The sequence below is a fragment of the Cydia strobilella genome, chromosome 1, assembly GCF_947568885.1.
Source record: "Cydia strobilella chromosome 1, ilCydStro3.1, whole genome shotgun sequence".
Taxonomy (NCBI): domain Eukaryota; kingdom Metazoa; phylum Arthropoda; class Insecta; order Lepidoptera; family Tortricidae; genus Cydia; species Cydia strobilella.
In genome coordinates this window covers 19,340,568-19,358,991 of record NC_086041.1, presented here as the reverse complement: position 1 = coordinate 19,358,991, position 18,424 = coordinate 19,340,568, and the positions used below count along the sequence as shown (strand labels likewise).

Genomic DNA, 18,424 nt, shown 5'->3' with positions numbered 1-18,424 from the left:
AGAAGATTTAATTCCCTCCTAAATTGTAGGAGGGTATCCCAATATGGGACCGGCAACAAACTCGGCGGGACACGCAGCATTCTGGGTATGTAACGCTTCTCCTTGGCAAGAACCAGAGGCTTATCAAACTTGATTGAGTGATTGGCTTTATCCATGACATTCCTGAATTCATTCATGAATTCCTGAGGCCTGTAAAATGCAATACCCCTCTACAGACTGCAGGAGTGTACAGGCTGGACTGTGAGTGTGGCCTATCATATGTCGGGCAGACGAAACGGAGCATTTCCACTCGGGTGAAGGAACACAGCTGATGTCAGGCACCGTCGACCTAGGTCTGCTGTCTGTGAGCATGTCATGGATAAAGCCAATCACTCAATCAAGTTTGATAAGCCTCTGGTTCTTGCCAAGGAGAAGCGTTACATACCCAGAATGCTGCGTGAGGCCATTGAGATTAAGAAATATCCAAACTTTAATAGGGAAGATGGCTTTTCTCTACCACCAGCTTGGGATCCTGTAGTCCATCTGATAAAGGAGCAAGCGAGACATAGACTGTGAGACCTTAGTGTTGGATGATGCTGGACATTCTGATGTATTGAAAAGATGTGTCCCGCCGAGTTTGTTGCCGGTCCCATATTGGGATACCCTCCTACAATTTAGGAGGGAATTAAATCTTCTCGGGTCCGTGGTGTAGGGTTGGAGCCGGCATAGTTTTTATCGCGTATATATATATATCTTTACTTGAAAAATAATTATAGTGTATAACTAGCCTTATGAACCGATTTTGCATGTACAACCAGCCTTAAAGTTTGTAGTCTATGATTGTTCATTATTTTAGTATGTGGGTATTTTTGCACTTTGTAATTTTTCCTCAGTCACCCGTTGACCACGAACGCTGTAAAGACTTCGAAACGTCGGGATGTATTATAAATTCAATATACGCGATATAATCCGTTTTCATAGTTTTATTTCATAGTTATTTCGTAATTATGTCGTCAAAGACAACAAATTGTTTAGGTGCCTTAAAGGTGACAGAAATGACCTTGGGCCCTTTGTCAAATCAAAGAGGGGAAATTCTTACCTGTTAGTAGTTGTCGACGCCTTTACCAAATTTACATTCGTACGACCTGTGAGAAATACCAAGACCTTGAACGTCATTAGGGTTTAAATAATATATTTTATACTTTTAAAGTTCCGGTTCGCTTAGTGACAGATCGGGGTAGTTGCTTCACTTCCCATTCCTTCCAACGGTATTGCGCTGAGAAGGGAATTAAACATATACTTAATGCAGTAGCTAGTCCACAGTCAAATGGACAAGTGGAGCGCTACAATCGCACCATTTTAAATTCCTTACCAGCGCTAAACCTAAACCAGCATGAGAAGGATGTTAAAAGTAAGAAATTACTACCTGCATATGTAGGGCCATTTCGGGTATCAAAAGTGCTAGGAAATGACCGCTATAAAATAACGTAAGTACCGGGGTTCAGCAACATGAAAAAGGGATATAATTCCACTGTAGCCGCTGAACGTATGAAGCCCTGGGTTCATGTTGCTGCCCTTGAAATTCATGACGATACTGATACTGAAGAAGATACAGATACTCATTGATGAATTGTTAATATAATTTTGTACTATAAGAGACTATTTTGGACTAATGAATAAGTATAATTATATAGTTTATTAACCAGAACGTATGATTAAGATGTTTTAATAAGCTTATTTTGTTAAATGGTTGTATTCTAACTATACCTAAAAAGAGTATATTTATATTTTTCCTCTACAGTGTGAACAGTTTAGCTCACTATATGTACAAAATATGAAAATAACTGATTATTTAGTGTGTTGGGTATAACGAGACCAGATTTGCTCATATATCAACACATAAAGTTAATATCAAATGCACTGTGGGATCAGATTTGCTCACATAATTATAATTTATTTTATATTTATCGTTCAAAAATACTTGGATGAATCAAGTTTTTTTTGTCTTAGTTGTAGCAAAATGAATTATGTTCCTAGGTACTGTATTTAAATCCTGTCAGCTGATTGTTGGGTTCCACATGATGCGTGCATGGGGACATGCACGTTATCAGGATGGACGATTGTTGGGTTTCGTGATTATTTTAATGTATTTTGTGGTAACATTAATAAAACGCGCGAATTTAATTTGAATATGGCAACATTGGACATGCCGAGAGGTGGCGTAACCGAGCGGCGGTTTTTAAAATGTTACGGACAGTTGGCTGGCGGGTTATTCTTGGCTTGACTTCGAGAGTGTGAACAACGAGTTGTCTGATTGTATCTAAAAGTGTGTATACCTAAGTGTAAATGGAAGTCTAAGTGGTAGTTGAATAAAGTGTAGTTCAAGTGATTGAGTTGTTTTACTGATTATCTGGTGGTGACATACAACATTATAGCATAGTTCACCCTAGCATAATTACCATAAGTATGTAAATTTCAGGCCTACTGCCCGTCATCTATTTATTTAAGGATTGTAATTAAATGTGTAACTGAGCTCAAACAATAGTTTATTTCATCTCATATTAATCTTCCTTCTTTTGCACGCTTTATGTGTGCTGGCGCCCAGTCTTTCTTTAGCTTAATATACTTTATCTACTAGGAGACACCTTAGGAAACTGCCAGAAGGGTATTGTGATAGCAGCGTCGAGGCCCACGGCTCTGAGAGAACCTACATATAGTCCACAGCTTAATATACCTATACATGTTACACACTGAATTGTTAAACTATTTTTTTTTACATACAATAGTTATTTGTTTTACAAGGGGCAAAGTTGTTGTTTAACGCTCGTGCTAATATTGACACCCGAGCAAGCTAATATTCCATAATTGAATTAAATTGGTTCGAAAAGTGGAATCTCGAGCGTTGCGAGTGTTTCAAGGTACGAGGGTTAAACAAATTTTGCCACCGAGTGAAGCACAACTGAATGGCTTAGAGAAAAGGATGGTACAGCGCCGTGCCTCTTTGTTTTGCTCGACTTGGCGGGGGCACGGCAGTGCGCGGCAGCAGAACCAGCTAGGTTTTATTGTTGGTAAGATTCGCTTTTGAGTGTTTTCAAATAAGAAATTCAATATTTATTTATAACATACATTAGTTGGTGTGTGGCAAGTCCCCAATCCGCATTGTGCTAACGTGGCCGCCTATATTGCCACTTGGAGTGGGACTTAAGTATAATATATCTGATTGTGATGATGATACAATCATTGTTCATATGATATTACTAATTCTAATTTCACGAATTTTAGAATGAATGCCTGCAAGAAAATAGGAATATGATAGATTTTTTTGCCGCTACTGTGAGTATCCTTTTTCCTTCGGCTATTAGGTTCTATTGCCACGTTTCACAGGCCACCAAATTGACAATTATCTCTCAGGTTATTTACAATTCGCTCTACATTTCTGGGCCAGCATGTAACGAAGGTCACTGGGTTCCCTAATTGTCATTTTCAGGTGACAATTGTTAAATTGGTGACACAGGTCACACTGTATAGGTAAGGTAAATATTCTTTATTGCACCAAAATTATACATTTTACATACATGTAAAACTACAAAGAAATATTTAAAGAAAAAATAGAACCAGGTAACAACAGGCGGTCTTATCGCTAAAAAGCGATCTCTTCCAGACAACTTTTGGGTAGCAGGAAATGTAGAACTCATACAAAAGTCAACAGGTAGTGCAAAGAGCTAAATATGGAGACTATTAAACACAAACACACATACTACAATTACTACTTATACATATAAGTATTAAAACGAAACCTAACACACAAATAAATATACAATACAATATATATATATATAATATATATTTATACAAGCATTATTATTTATTATTTTTATTTATATTATGTTTGTTTTTAGGAACACGATCAAGCTCTCGTTGTACCGGCATTTCACGAACACGCTGATATTTGCCGTCATCTCCTCCGTGGTTTTCATGCTGTATTCCATCAAGGCGTTCCGAGTTCTCCCCTGCATCACTGTGAGTTTTGTTTTTGTATTACATATGATTAACATCAAAGCGTCACAGGACTGTGAACCTTCTATACAGTACCACATACATTCAACATTGAAATGGCAGCGCCGATGGTCGCAACTAGCTGCGGGCATGCGGCGCGGTGCGCCCCTGCCACATAACTAAAGATTGTAACAACTGTTTTAGAAGGTTCAAATTCTTTTAACTCTAGTAAGTCATGCCCCGACTCAGCCGTTTCATCTAAATCGTATATAAAGTAGAGTAGATATTTAGGTATATTAAATTTAAATGTAGTGATCACCGTGAAGACCAGCATCTTCTGCATCTTGCTGAATTGAGGACTATATTGGAGTTTAAATGCTCCTGTACTGTTTATCTTCTGTGTGGCATTAGTTTGTGGTGTCAACAATAAAAATAATAAACTGAAGACTTCAGACTTGTTTCAAACATATTAATTAATATTAATACATAATTATTCATGCATAAATTATTAAAACATTTGTCATGGGATTATAGTCACTATAAGCATGGTATATAACTATACTTGATGTATATTTGTTTATCATTTGCTCGCCTATTACGCGGTTATCACACATGCGGATTTCCTCACGCCTATGCACCTGTGTATAGCGATGTCCCGGTCGCACACTGAAGCAGCGTGTGGATCCGCATCCAATGTGAAGATCGCCTTAGCTATACGCAGCCGCACAAGATTTAACGCTATACTCCGTTTTTTTAAAGATTAGAATTTGTCTAACCTCAAAAGTAATGGTAATTAACTTTTTCTTCCGACATGCTAGGGTTTTTATAATATCTAATATTGCGGTACAGTAATATGTAAACGACACTATATTTTAGTGCATAGTTTTAGTAGTAGTAGTAGTAGTAATCACTTTATTGTACACAACACAGGTTTACAAAAATAAATTATAGTAAATATAAATATAGTAAATGTATGTGTATGTATGTGTGTAAATGTAGTAAATGTAGTAGTGTAGTGTAGTGTAGTAGTAATTATAGTAGTTTTACCTACCTACTCAGATTTAATTTGCAGGAAAAAAGTTACCACTACTTTTGAGGTTATATAAATTGTAATCTGAGAGAAACTTTGTATAGTAAGTTGTGTAAAATGTGTGTCGACCGTCAGGATTGGAAGGAGGTGTGGATGGACGAGGCTTACTGGCACATTCTGTTCGCGAGCGTGCTGACCGTGATCATGGTGTTGTGGCGGCCCACCAACAACAACCAGCGATACGCGTTCACGCCGCTACTCGACAACGCCGACGACGAGGATGATGGTAATTCATTATATGAAGCTCTAAGGCAGGATCACTTATTCAAACTAATTTTACTTCCACCGACGTACAGTTGCCACTGTTGCCAGGTGTCCAAGTGAAGTTTTAGTACTAACAACAACACTCTTAAAAGGCAAGGGGACGGCCGCTTCTCCATACAAACGTAGTCCCCATTTTCCTCTCTGGATATTGACACTATGGAAAATATTTTTAGATAATTTAATGTAAGTATATTAACCATAGCTATGCTCCTACGTTTGACTTTTTCGAATTTTCGATTATTGTAAAAATAAAAAAATTAAGTTAAATTCCACAATAACAATTACATCACATACAAATTACATTTAAAATACAATAACTGTACGTACTGTATAACTTAGTACGTACATATATATTTATATGTCGAAGGTTGCAAGCGATCCGGAGATAGCGAAAGACGTGTGATCTGTTTACGAGTGATTTATTAACTGCACTTATAACCTATCGCAGGCGCAGCCGCGGCTATACTAAGCTACAAGTACGATAGGTAGAATAGGTAGATACCCATTCTACATGTGCCTACACCATTCCCCCTTCCCCTTTTTTTACAAAAAAAATATATGAGGCGAGAATACACACACATGAAAACAAACGAGAGTTTTTTTACTTAACTTAACACCTTATAACTAAAACACACACTGTTGCAGCAACACTTAGTACGTCTACACCAAACATTATGCAAACATAACGCTATGCATAGCCGGCGCCCGGTACTGCCTGTTGCGGGGTAGCCGCTAACTGTTTCTGCACCCAGTTTCTCGCTGTTTTTCTGCAGCGATGCCATAGTAAACACAACAGGATTACGCCAAACATCACTGACATGGCCACTAACACCCAACTTATGGTGCCTAGCTGGTATTGGAATTCGTTGGTTACCGTCTGTGTTTGGGTTATGACACTGCCACTCCTATCCCCTTCTTTACTTTGTCCCCAACCCATTGTATACAAAGTTAAATTCAAAGTATGGAACAAGGTAGTTTAAATACACTATATAGGTAGTAACAGTAGTTACTAATTCCAAATTAAAATTTATAATGAACATTTTTTTTATGAAAATGTCTATTATATACCAATACAAAAATTCTTAGTATGAAGAAATTACACGTTCGAAACCTAAATAATACTTTTCAAATGCTAAAATGATATAACATAGTAAAATACACCTTATGTTATAACGTTAATGCACATTGCATTCTCGCAACATTATACCTACCGCATCGAGGCGTTGTTATTGTACTTGCTATAAGCCTATAACGCTGCATCCGCAAATCTCACTGGCCTCTTTACAACGCGTCCACTGCGCGTTGTTTTCGCGGGCATAATTTTGCAAGAAGTGTCATTCTGTATGCAATTAAAATTATTGGGTAAACTATTTACAGGACTTTCATCTGTAGTTTCCGTATCGTTAATTACATATGCCGGTTTTAGCCTATCTATGGAAACGATTGTTTCCTTATTTTCCAATTGTATAACAAATGTCTTGTCTTTCCTACTTATGACTTTATAAGGTCCGTCATAAGGAGGTTGTAAGGACTTACGTACTAAATCGTTCCTTAAAAATACATATTCACAGGTTTTCAAATCTTTATGGACAAACAAAGAACGTGAATTACTGTGACTTGGCGGTTTCGGTTTTAATTTACTTATGGTATCCCTAAGCTTTTGCAAGTATTCCGAAACTGAATCACTAACCTTGATATCGTCATAAAATTCACCAGGTAACCTAATTGTTTTTCCATACGCTAACTGAGCTGAGCTCTCTCTCGTGTCGCTTCTAGGCGCGGCACGCAAACCGAGCATGATCGTTGGTAATTCGTCCGCCCAACACGTGTTATCACTAAGGCGAGCCTTAAGGGCTGTTTTCATACTTTTATGCAGCCTTTCGCACATTCCATTACTCTGAGGGTGATAAGGGGTTGTACGCAATTTATGGACTCCTAGGTACTTCATTAATTGCTTGAACAGATCACTTTCAAATTGCCTACCACAATCGCTTGTTAAACGCGTAGGACAACCGAAACGAGTAATCCAACCCTCATACACTACTCTAGCTATCGTCTCTGCGGTAATGTCTTGAACCGGATATGCTTCAGGCCAACCTGAAAACCTGTCTATCATTGTGACACAGTAACGATAACCGTCGCTGGTTGTTGCTAACGGCCCAGTAATGTCAATGTGTACATGTGCATAACGATCAGATTCCGCAAATCGTTCTAAGCCTGACACTGTATGACGTATTATTTTCGCTTTTTGACACTGTATACATGATCTAGTCCATTTAGTAACATCGGCATTCATTTTCGGCCAAAAAAATCTTTCAGTAACTAAACGTTTCGTAGTTCTGATACCAGGGTGACTTAGATTATGTATATAATGCCATGCTTGCTTTCTAAAACTTTCAGGTAAACCACCAAAAACCAGGTTGTTCGTTGACACCTCGCAGTAAATACTTTTCTCACAATCGGGCAAGCTGACTTGCTTAAACTGCAGGGTATCATGTGACGCTTGCACGCTTTCCTGTAGGTAATCGTCGCCAGCTTGTATTACTGCTAATTCCGCGTAATCAATTCCCGTGGGACAGTAGATAGCTTCTATCCTGGACAAAGTATCTGCAACTACATTTTGCATACCACTTATATGGTATATATTAGTAGTAAACTCACTTATATATGACAGATAACGCACTCTCCTAGGACTCTCTTTATCACTATGTACCTTACTAAAAGCAAAAGTTAAAGGCTTGTGGTCCGTGTATATACTAAGATCACGACCTTCTAATAGATTTCGAAAATATCGCACAGCGGCATAAATTCCTAACAATTCCCTATCATACGCTGAATATTTCTTTTGCGCATCCGATAGTTTACGAGAAAAATATCCTAAGGGTTGCCAAACATCCCCAATTTTCTGGTTCAACGCTCCTCCAAGGCTGACCTCTGATGCATCAGTCATCAGCGCCAGCTTGGTTTTAGGTAGTGGATGGGAAAGTGTGACGGCGCTTTTTAAGCTTTCCTTACACTTTTCAAACGCTTCGTTAGAGAAGACAAAAGCGAACCACAAAAATCTCCACATGATCTTCATAGACCTGGAGAAAGCGTTTGACCACATACCACGGGACCTGATCTGGGAAGCACTGAGACAACAACTAGTGCCCGAGTGCTATGTGAATCTAATCCAGGATATGTACACAGCGGTCACCACACAGGTGCTAAGTCCAGCTGGTATCAGTGAAAGGTTCGAACTGGAGGTCGGAGTGCATCAAGGCTTTACTCTCAGCCCTCTGCTTTTTAATACAACATTGGACTATCTTACAAGAAAATGCCAAAAGTCACTACCCTGGAATGTTTTATACGCAGACGATGTTGTTTTAATGTCGGATGACGTGGACGAGCTTCAACACAACTTCAACTCCTGGGTAGAGGCACTCGAAGACAATGGGCTGAGAATAAGCAGAAAGAAAACAGAGCACATGTCATGTATATTTGGCAGTATCACAACATCCGATAGCGTAAAGTTCACTATTGGGACAACTCAAGTACCTACTGTAACTCAATTTAAGTACCTCGGTTCTGTAATTAGTAACGATGCAAAAATTGATGTGGATGTAACAAAAAGAACCAACTCTGGCTGGCTCAAATGGCGACAACTTACAGGGGTTCTGTGTGACACAAAAATTCCAATAAAAACGAAAGGCCATGTGTATAAAACCGCTGTACGTCCCGCAATGCTGTATGGGTCAGAATGTTGGGCTACTACCAAACAGCACCTCAACAAAATACACACAACTGAAATGCGGATGCTTCGCTGGTCTGCGGGTGTCACCAGGTTAGACAAAATCCGGAATGAGTTTGTCAGGGGAAGCTTTATGGTTCTGCCTATCACAGAAAAAGTTAAAGAAAACCGCCTCCGCTGGTACGGCCATATCTAAAGACGGCCAGAGGACCATATGGTAAAGCTAGCCCTAGATTTGCCAACGACGAAACGGGGACCTGGAAGGCTACCCACCACTTGGCTTACGACGGTCGAGAAAGCCCTTAAACAGTTAGGATTGGACGCCTGCACAGCTCAAGACCGAGCACAGTGGAAGAGAAGGATAAGGAGGGCCGACCCCAAGTAGATGGGAAAAGGTCGCGACAAAAGAAGAAGAAGAATAGTACGCAACATTAAACATTTAAGCACTAATTAAAATCTCAAAGTACACAATTAAGCCATACAAAACAAAAGATAAGTCAACATAAAAACTTAGTTTGTAAGCTAATATTAAAAATAAAAAGAAACTACTAACAACTAATATTACACAACATTACAGTTTAATCACTAAATAAAACCAGGTCACAGGTATTCGACTTGATATTCACGCTGTCTAGCGGATTATGAGCTGCAGCTTTGACCTCCAGGGCCGACTTTATTGACTTATTGGTTTGCTTTGCCAAAATAGGCAGATGTATACTGTACCGTCGCAGCCGTTGTGCGCTAGATGGCGGCAGAGCGGCGGTTGTCTCCAGTTGACACAGCTCCCAAAACGCCCATGTATTCGAATAAATACAAAAACAAAATCTAAAGCTGCCGGGGATCGAACTGAGGACGCTGGTGATGTGCGGCGCCAAAAGTCTAACTGGATCCACTAGGCCAACAGATAGATATTCTAATGGTCGAAATTTACCAACTTATATCACGATGCAATCACAAAAGTCCGTTAGATAGCTTGTAGTAAAACTTGAATCCACCCTCGTGCAAGAAAAAAAACGAACAAAAATTGCAGATATTTTTGCACATTTAAGACACATCTCACTGCACCTCCTCGATCACGGAGCTCAATCGCCGCCTTTCTTGAAGCTGTGTGGTCACTTTGAAACGTTCTGCCACTAAGTACTTAGTCTGTATTGTGCTTCCCAGATCTTGATGCAACTTTTTCCACTTATTCGCTCACTTTTTCTTCGAGATAACAGCACCAGGTCTACACCTTTAACAACTTTATCGACTTAGATGGACTATAGCTATGCAAGAGCAAATTCACATTTTTAATCGTTAAAGTATCGCGGAGCCGATACGCTCGCGTAGACGGCACCGCCATCTCTCTTGTAAAAATTAGGCGTGAAAAACATATTTCATATAAATTTTAAACGCTCCTAACTCTTATAAAAATCAAACGTAGGGGCATAGCTGTGGTTGATATGATATTCAACAAAATGTGTCAAAGTATTTGCCATCCATGAACTTGATGTTTCTGCAATAAGGTCTACTATTACTCGGTTAACCGCGCGTGTGGACGATGGCATGGCACCGCAAGATATTTTAAAAGTAAATTGAATAAGTGCTAAGAAGCTAGAGTAATTTCCTACCAACATTTTTAGGGTTCCGTAGTCAACTAGGAACCCTTATAGTTTCGCCATGTCCGTCCGTCTGTCTGTCCGAGGTTTTGCTCCGTGATCCTTATAGCTAGAAAGCTGCAATTTGGCATGGATATATAAATCAATAAATCCGACAGTCGCACAATAAAATCTAAAAAAAAAATTTTTTTTTAGGATACCTACCTCCCTACACGTAAAGTGAGGGTGTAATATTTTTTTTCGCTTTAACCCTACAGTGTGGGGTACCGTCTAATGGGGTGAATAGGGACGATTTTGAACTTTGAGAGAGATTTTAAAGGATTTTTTCCTCGATGGACACAAATGGATAGGATGAACTTTTGTCTTATGTTTGAGAATCGATTTATAATAAAATATGTACTAAGGGAAGTAATTAAATGATCAGCCATTTTAAAAACTGATCTGCAAAAAAATAGCCACTACATCATTTAGGCAGCATACAAATATGTTGCCGGCAATAAATAAAAATCGAGCTGTTCACAAACATAACGAGGATATTGGTTATAATGTTGACCACATTATAACCAATATCCATCTTCTTAATAAATAGTTGAGCTGCAAAATTATTATTTGGTCAGCAAGATTTAAAAATTGGTTTGCAGTTTAATTGAGACGTATGCATATTAAACAAATGGTAATCTGATATAATAAGATAGGTTGCGTTTGATTTGAAAAATCGGCAGGGTTGCAGGCAGAGCGGAATCGTGCGCGTGCATTTTATTCGATGATTATTAGCAGTCACATTGCGGTGTTCTAACGTATTTGTTGGATATTTATCCGTTTTGGTACTTTGAGAGTATTATAGGTGTAAAATGGAAGATATTAGCTACTATGGGTTAGGTTAGGTTAGAACTGCGACATTCACAGAAACAAACTGCTATACTAGAAAAGTGGGTTAAGTTAGAACTGCGACCTTTACAGAAACCAACTGCTACTAGAAAAGTGGGTTAGGTTAGAACTAATTTTTGCGGATCAGTTAAATTGTGATCCAAAACGAAATAATCCGCTTACCCACTGACTGCTTAACAAAATTTGATTAATGGTGGATCGCTTACTGCCGATCAAATAATTAATTTGCCAACCAAAGCAATTTACATTTTGGCTGACCAAATATATATTTTTGTTCATCAAAATAGGAATATTTTGCAGATCGATTAAATAACACCCATTTATTAATCATTTCGTTTTAATGTCATTTTTTTGAAAAAAACAGGTCATTTTGATTCAAACTGGATCCGGGATGAATAGGGACGACTTAGGTACGAATAGGGACAAGTCATCAGGGTTGTCAAAAATATAATAAGTTGACAGGTAAGTACCTGGTCTAGATAGTTTATTGTACAGTCGCCATCAGATATATCGGAGCGGCCAAGGCGCTCACCAATATTAGAACGCGCCTCTATTGTCAAGGCGTTAGAGTGCGTGTTCAGATATTTTTGAGCACCTCGGCCGGTAAGATATATCTGATGGCGACTGTACTTTAAAATGATTAGGTAAATATTATAAGTTAAAACACGATTAAAACTATGATTAAAAAATTAACTTTTAATTATTTGTTGTAGGTAATCATAAAATTATCTATACTCTTAGGTATATAAAAAACCACAGAATGATTAATCTTATTCTATTATAAAGTGGGGCTTATTATACGGACGAAAGTAACAAAAGTCAGAATAATTAAAAACAGTTACTTAATATCTTTATATACCTATTACCTAAATCCCATTCGGAAATTCCGCCTGTTTTATAAGTTGGTGTAAGTGCCTAGTACTCATCTACCAAATAAACACTAAACAAATAATAACTAATTATAAAAACTATTTTTGGCAGCCCTGTCCCTATTGACCCTTTAGCGTCCCTATTCCCACATATTGCGTCCCTATTAACTACGCTCCACCCCTCAGTCGTCCCTATTAACCCCTGTTGCGTCCCTATACAGCTCGTGTTTTTGCGAAATGTTTATGGATCTCTATTTTCACACTTTCTGCATACAAAACATAGATTATTTATACTTACCATGTAATTAATATGTTATTAATGAATGCCAAACCAATTTTTCACTATCAGAAGTGTCACAAACAAGTAAAACCTTTACTTTTGAAGAAAGTTTTGGAGCTCATATCAACCACTCGTTGACAGTCTCAATTTTAAACTGTTAGTTTGACAATATATCACGACTTTCATGCTTTTCCAGTGTTTCTATTATGAAAAGAATATAATCAACTATTATTTTCAATCGCAAGATAATAAATATAATTTGTGATAGATATTTTCTTTTAAATTATCAGGTAAATGTCATTTCCGGTTCTTGTCCCTATTCCCCCCGCCGTCCCTATTCACCCCATTTGACGGTATCGTTGAATAGGTAGTGAATATTTTCGGAAATAATCGCTCGACAAGAAAAAAAATTGTGCCCCCCTCTAACTTTCTAACTATGGGTCTAAAAAATATGAAAAAAAATCGTAGATAAAGAGCTTAAGAAAGACATTACACGAAAAATATAGCGAACATGATCATTTTAAAATTACTGCAGTTTTCGAAAATTTGTTTTTTTTTTTATAAATATTGCAATTTAATTAGTCCATGGGCCAGCCAAGATATCGGTATAATTTGGGGGTACCAAATTTCATTTTCACAGCAGTTAGATAGGTTTATTATGATGTTAAAAAACCATGATTGCCATCTCAAAATGGTAGCTAAACAAAATAGCCGCCAATCCAAGATGGCGGATATTAAGTTTTAAAAAATCAACCATAACTCGAGAAATATTTATCCGATTTCATTTTTTTTTTTTTAATCTTACCTCTATATGTGTGCTTGAAATGTTGTTCTATATATTGTATCAATAAAGTCAACCATTAATTACTAATGAAGGAAAATATGAAAATTTTCTAATTTTTTTGTGATACTTTTTTTAAATTAGGTTTTTACAAAATATCTTGTACAATACAAAAAAGTTTTAAATGAGATAAAATATTGTATTAAATTACCTTTAATTTGACGTATAAGTTGTATGGGTCTGATTACTGAGAACACATGGAAACATGAATTTGATTTTACTTCCGTTGAAATTCACCGTTGACTAAATAACTGCGTACAGAACAAAAAGCTTCAGATAGAAGTAGTAGAGTACAAAAATTATGTTTTTAGTACATTTTAATAATTTTAGCAATAATTTAGTTACAGTAATTGTAGTATGACAGTAATATTAATTTTGATGTTACAGGTAAAAACTAGTATTTGGTTTAAATAGTAATTTCTTCAGTAAAAATGTGTTCGGCTACAAATAAAATACAATATACAAATAATATATTTTAATAATTTACAAGAATAGTAGCAGGGCTTCGTTTCTTTTCGTTCATAAACCCGGGAACGAAAAGGATTTCGGTTCCGTTTGTGGTTACCGGTTAAAGAACTCTTCTATTTAGATAACGTTGAGAATGAGATGCGTTCGCCTTTCGTTTTTGTGGAACGAAATTAACCGGTTAAGTAAATTGAAAATATCGAAGTAAGATTGAACAAGTAAGTTATTGCTATCTCTTTCACGTATGACAACGAGTCTCTGAAAGGCCGCAGTAACCGGTAGTATATCGTTCCCCGCGAACCGTAAAATTCCGTTCCCTCTTCTTACCGGTTAGAAGAGAAAACGTAATTTTTTAGTTCAACATCATCATATCAGCCAGAAGATGTCCAATGCTGGACATAGGCCTCCCCCAAAGAGTACCACAATGACCGGTCTTGCGCCATCCGCATCCAGCGGAGTCCCGCGGCCTTTACCAGGTCATCAGTCCACCTTGTGGGGGGCCTACCCACGCTGCACCTTCCGATACGTGGTCGCCACTAGAGTACCTTTCCGCCCCAACGGCTATCGGTTCTACGTGCAATGTGCCCCGCCCACTGCCACTTAAGTTTAGCGATGCGGAGGGCTACATCGGTTACTTTGGTTCTGCTGCGGATGGCCTCATTTCTGATGCGATCACGCAGAGAAACTCCCAGCATAGCCCTCTCCATTGCCCTTTGGGGGACTTTGAGCCTTCTTATGAGGCACACAGTAAGCGGCCACGTTTCAGTTCCATATGGCATCACTGGCAACATACACTGGTCGAAGACTTTCGTTTTGAGACACTGCGGAATATTGGACAAATAGATGTGCCGTAGCTTCCCAAACGCTGCCCATCCAAGTCGGATTCGTTAATTAACCTCTTTCTCTAAGTTGGACCTACCTAGATTGTATTACAGCCCAGGTTTCGATCGAATCGAAGGCTTTCTCGTAGTCCACAAACGCTAAGCAGAGAGGCAGGTTATACTCCTCAGTCTTCTGTATTACCTGCAGGAGCGTATGGATGTGGTCTACGGCATTAAAGCCTCTTCGAGCCTGCGTGCGAGACGGTTTGTAATGACTCTTGAAAACAGCTTATAGACATGGCTCAGAAGTGAGTCGAGAGTTTTAGTTGGCGTTCCATCAATTAACCGATTTCTAATAAACGAATTAATATAACGATTTTGAAACGACGTTAACAGGTATTTCTATATCGGTTCCGAGCCCTGAATACAAATAAAGTGAACTAGATGTGTGAATATCAATAATATGTGGCGAGATAGGACCATTAAGTGAAGTGAACCCCCCAAAAGACGGACAATCTTGGGCAGTGTTAATAACATTAATAAGGAATTTTGAGCCTATTACTAAACGACGTGATATACCTACCGGCTGAACTGTTACAGTGAAATAAGCCGATCTAGGGAACCATTAGTTCAAGTTCTTGAGCTTAACACTGACGCACACAAGAAACTGCGTGAAATTGTTATTGAAAGAGGAGATAAAAAATGCAGTAACGTCTAAAGATTATGTAGCTGCAGAAGCAATTTATCATAAATCTTGTTAACTCGCATACACCACAACTATCAGGCAACGACCAGATAAAATAAAAACATATTGACGAGTACAGTACAGCAGAGAAGTTATCATTTAACATGCTTTAGGACTTTATAAGAAGATGTATTCATAAATAAACCCAAGAGTAAAATCTCAAAGTTCTCTATTTACTTGCAAAACTTATTTCTTACTTATTAGATGTCGTCAGCGTAACTAACAGATTCTACAAAGAAAAATTTTCAATATAACTTATGTAAATAGTTTTCATCCGGTATATCACGTCGTTTAATAATAAATAATAGGCTCAAAATTCCTTATTAATGCAGCATTAAAATTAAATAATACTGCTACAAAAGCTAACTAACAGATTCTACAAAGAAAAAAATTCAATATAACTTGAGTAAAGGGTTTTCATCCGATATATCACGTCGTTTAATAATAAATAATAGGCTCAAAATTCCTTATTAATAATACTGCCCAAGATTGTCCATCGTTTGGGGGGTGTTACTTAATGGTCATATCTCGCAACATATTACACAAATATCTAGTTTACATTGTATATTTGCATCATCTTGATTTGTAGCCGAACACATTTTCACTAAAGAGATTACTATTTAAACCGAATACTAGTTCTTACCTGTAACATATCAAAATTAATATTACTATTATACTACAAAATTATTCTAAAAGATTGCTTAAATTATTAAAATATACTAAAAGCATAATTTTTGCACTCTACAAGTTCTATTTGAAGCTTCTGTTCGAAGTTATTTAGTCACCGGTGAATTTTAACGGAAGTAAAATAAATTCATGTTTCCATGTATTTTCAGTGATCAGACCCATACAAACTATACGCCAAATAAAAGATAATTTAATACGCTATTTTGTCTTATTTAAAACTTTTTTGTAATGTTCGATATTTTGTAAAAACCAGATAAAAAAAAAAAGTATAACATAAAAATTAAAAAAAATTCAATATTTCTTTAATTACTAATTAACGGTTGACTTTATCGATCAAATATGTGAACAAAATTTCAAGCACACATATGGAGCTTTTGTTTAAAAATAAATAGTAATGAATTCGGACGAATACTTCTTGAGTTATGGTTGATTTATTTAAACTCAATATCCGCCATCTTGGATCGGCGGCCATTTTGGTTAGCTACCATTTTGAGATGGCAATCATGGTTTTTTAATCATAATAAGCCTATCTAACTGCTGTGAAAAGGAAATTTGGTACCCCCAAATTATACTATTTTCCAAATTTTGGCTAGCTGGCCCATGGACTAAATGTTTTTCACTATGGATTATTATGACCAAAATGTAGTCTCCGATTGAAAATAAGTTCTAAGGCCGTAATATATCTATTACTTTAATTAAGTACTGACTTAATTATGCATTGCCTTGACTTTTTGATTTCCTCATGTTCGATATGAAAAGTAGATTGTTAAACTTGGGCGAAAGGCACCAACCATAATTTCATACCTTTGTTAAGCAATCTTCTATACTGGTAGCTAGTTTTTTTTTTGTCATAAGTAATTTCAATCATTTTGACCACATATTTCGATGAATCTATTCTATTCCATCTATTCTATTCTATTTTATTTTCTATTGATATTTAAATGTAGATATGTTTCGAATTGCATAACATTAACAAGATGTAGTACAACTTATACAGTACCGGCCAATAATATATCACCTCCATGTTTTTACGGTATAACTTTTTTTTTATTTTTGTGAGTGACTTCTACCTCACTGCTTTAGGCAGTCTAGTAGTATTCCTGTGTACGGGCGATGAGAAAAATTAGTCTCATGTAATGGGTTTTTCATAGAGGTGTTTTCTTTAATGTATTGTCAACTTCTTTTTTTTACTAGAGGTTTTTTTAGTAATATACTATTGTAATTCACAGTATTTCATTGCAGTATTCGTCAAATTTTTGTATAAAATTACTAGTACAATATGAAATCTACAAATTAACTTATATTGTTTACTCTATACAAGCTCATACAAAAGCACTCAAAGGTGATATTATTGGCCGGTACTGTATACTCTACTTAAATCGAGTTTACATTTTTCATAGGGTGTCATAACAAGGCCAGCAGCCATTTTGATGATGTCATTACGCAGGCGACAGTGTTCCTCGCAGTTTTGAGATCCCTTACATTTTCCAACAATAGTCTCAGTTTGTGGTTTTTTCCGGATACTTAAATAGCCCAAAGCTAAGCTTACAAGTTTTATATACTTATTACAGTTATGTGCCCCCATTTGTTTTCAGAAGAAGAAGAGCAGTTCGTGAACGACGCGTACGGCGTAAAGATGCGCGGCTCGACCGCCGGCGAGGAGCGCGAGGCTCCTGAGCCGGCCGCCAACTCGCTGGACTCCGACCTGCGCTGGGTGGAAGAAAACATCCCCACCAGCACGCTACCGCTCCTTGACTCCGACGAGGAGATCATCAACACCAAGTTTGAGGTGTCCAAGATGCAGTAAACAGTTACTTAAATAAACATGTAAAGTATTATAATCATATTTGTTTTTTTCCTGATTTGACCTCCGACTAAACGAAAGACACCGCCTTGTGGGTCGTCGTGAATTCATTATTGACCTAATCTAGCTTAACAGGGGTTATTCCACTTATTCCCACTAGTTACCACCAAGTTGTTACGAGTGAAAGTTGGTGGTAACTACTGGGAATTATTTTTAAAAGGCGGGATTTTTTTCCCTGTAGTTACCACCAAAATTTTGTTACTAATAATAACAGTATAAATACAGGTTGTTTTTTATAATCACCTGCAATAATTTACGGGGTGAGTATGCAGGTCATACTGAACAACTGTTTATTAATACCAAAGAG

At 37.3% G+C, this 18,424-nt stretch overlaps 1 protein-coding gene across 2 annotated transcripts in view; it reads left to right on the top strand.

The window, feature by feature from the left end:
• The window catches only part of LOC134746151 (transmembrane protein 87A), a 44,103-nt gene extending 26,009 nt beyond the window's left edge, over positions 1-18,094 (top strand). For both annotated transcript variants that reach the window (XM_063680450.1, XM_063680459.1), the window contains 3 exons: positions 3,879-3,999; positions 5,141-5,291; positions 17,849-18,094. In XM_063680450.1, the coding sequence (XP_063536520.1) occupies positions 3,879-3,999; positions 5,141-5,291; positions 17,849-18,060 (484 nt within the window). In that variant the 3' untranslated portion in view covers positions 18,061-18,094. The remainder of the gene's footprint in view (positions 1-3,878; positions 4,000-5,140; positions 5,292-17,848) is intronic.
• The last annotated feature ends 330 nt before the right edge of the window (positions 18,095-18,424 follow it).